This window comes from Bos indicus, chromosome 1 (assembly GCF_029378745.1).
Source record: "Bos indicus isolate NIAB-ARS_2022 breed Sahiwal x Tharparkar chromosome 1, NIAB-ARS_B.indTharparkar_mat_pri_1.0, whole genome shotgun sequence".
In the NCBI taxonomy this organism is placed as follows: domain Eukaryota; kingdom Metazoa; phylum Chordata; class Mammalia; order Artiodactyla; family Bovidae; genus Bos; species Bos indicus.
In genome coordinates, this window is record NC_091760.1 from 115,651,327 (window position 1) to 115,653,538 (window position 2,212).

A 2,212-nucleotide genomic window follows, 5' to 3' on the forward strand; every position below is an offset into this window, starting at 1 on the left:
TGACCATTTCAGCACTGAAATTGAAAACAGAATGTAGAAAGCCCAGAGACAACTGATAAAATGTTTCATTCAACTCCTGAGAACATCTGGGAAGACAATGGCTTCTCTAATGGGAACATGAAAACAGGAGGAACTCTTAGCTGAAACAATCACTAAGCTCATAAATTAGTAGAAGTCTTATTTACTTATTTTACCATAGAGATAAAAAGAACTTTATTGAATGAAGTTATTGTATATCTCATTCAGTTTCTTTTTTTTTTTTTTTTTAAATCTCTTTATTTCCATTCTGCCCCTTTGGCTGAACTTTATTAATACAATATCTGCCCTTCTCTTGTATCCCCCTCTTCTGTGGAAGGCATCACTATCCAGTCACCCAAGACAAATCTCCTTTGTCATCTCCCGACCAATAGTCATCAATGTTAACAAGACATCTTCCTAAATTTCTGGGATTGATTTCTTCCCCATTAGAGTTCCTTTTGGCAAGTCCATTTCTTCTTCATAAGTCTGACATGTGAGCTCTTAATTGCTCTGCCGCAGTTTTCTCTTCTTCGGTCAGTGGTAACAACTCCAGCTCTGTTTCCTTCTGCAGTTCTTGTATCAAGGTCAGAGTCTTATTGAAAGTAGCACAAATGCGGCTCTTAGTCTCTTTCTGCTCCACAGCAGTTGGTTTAAAGCGAACATGCGAAGTTTGATATCGAGACTTTATTGCTGACAATTCCTTTAAAAGTGTAACTGGATTTTTCTTGCCTGCTGAATCAGGATAATTAGTCTTGATTTCATATTCCAGCCTGTACTGAATGTAGTCCAGATCAGAGTCAGCTTTCTGGAACATCAGTTCCAGCTTATTGACCTCCGCCTCCATGTTGAATAGTTCATCATTCAGTTTCTTAAGTTTTAGAAGAGAAAGAATGATCTGCAGTAGTCAGGCTACTTGCCCAAGTGAAGTGCAACTAGAACCCTTGTCTGCTGACGTCTAGTGAGATGGCCTTTCCACGTATTATTGGATGTAGAGTCCTTTGAAAAGGATTATTTAGGCTCCCAGCTTCAGTGCCCGTTTGAACTGAATAATACTGGAAACATAGCAAAACAAAATCTGTGGAAGCTAGCTGAGAGAAAACAATAGCTTCCTATATTTCTATTACAAAACAAGGAGGGTCTAAAACCAAGTATCTATGTTCACCTCAGAAAGATAGGAAACGGAGAGCAAATTAAACCAAAATTGAATGGAAAGAAGGAAGGAAGGAAGGTGGAAATAGCTGCTTTAGGTCTCACATCTGGTTCGTGTAGGAGTTTCCATGTGTTGATCTGTCAATTATTTTTCCCTTGAGGTTTTCTCATGATGTCCTGGTTTTTTGCATGTTGAATATTTCTGGATTGTATCCTGGACATTTTTAATATCATGTTACAAGACAATCCTGTAACAGTCCACTGGAGGATATTGATTTGTTGTGGTGGTTGATTCACAAGGCAATTTTCCTATTATGCTGAAACTTGAAGTTCTGTCTTATCTTCCATGGATAGCGTTCCAATGTCAGCTGAGTTGTCAAAGCCTCTGCCATGTTGCTTCTGGTCTATCCCACATCCGGACAGCTCAGGGCCAAGCAGACAACTAGTATCAGTTCGTACATATAACTGGGAGGCATTCATCTTCAGTTTTCTCCATGCAGCAGTTTTCTGCATTGTCTCTGATTCCCAGGGCTCCCTTTTCCTATTTCTCTGGCTTGGAAATTGATTTGTTTTGCTTTTTAGGAGCTTCAGTTACCTGCGCTGATGCAGTTTTGCACAATGGGGGCTGCCCCTGGAGCAGACAGGAGTCCCTTTCTTTTCCTGTTCCTCTGGCTAGCAAGACAGGCTTTCTCTATAAAATTCACTGCCTATACCTAGTGCAGAGTTCCACACTGAAGCTGCCCTTGATCAAAGCATAAAGATAAAAAGGAGGTAAGGTAAATAACCAAGAAATTGATGCTGCTAAGGTCAAATTTTGAAAGTTTGATCTTCCTTCTTCAATCTGCTTGTGAGTATTAATTTTAGGAGTTTTCAAGTAGTTTTTGGTTTTGGGGGTGGGGGGGTTTAGGAATTTTGTCCAGACTGTTTGCTTGTAATCCACAAGAAAGGTAAGCTATAGTATGCCTACTTCATTCTGATGACCACCAGAACTCTTTGGGTGATTTTGTTCATTATCTGTCCCATTTCCCAAATTTTCTATGATAAT

General features: G+C 39.6%; 1 protein-coding gene across 1 annotated transcript; it reads right to left on the reverse strand.

Annotated features, from left to right (window-relative positions):
* Nucleotides 1-229: 229 nt before the first annotated feature.
* On the reverse strand, nucleotides 230-870 carry LOC139179753 (SKA complex subunit 2). Its single transcript, XM_070780102.1, has one exon. It carries the CDS (start codon nucleotides 860-862, stop codon nucleotides 497-499), a length of 366 nt encoding a protein of 121 aa, XP_070636203.1. The 5' UTR covers nucleotides 863-870; the 3' UTR covers nucleotides 230-496.
* Nucleotides 871-2,212: the final 1,342 nt, after the last annotated feature.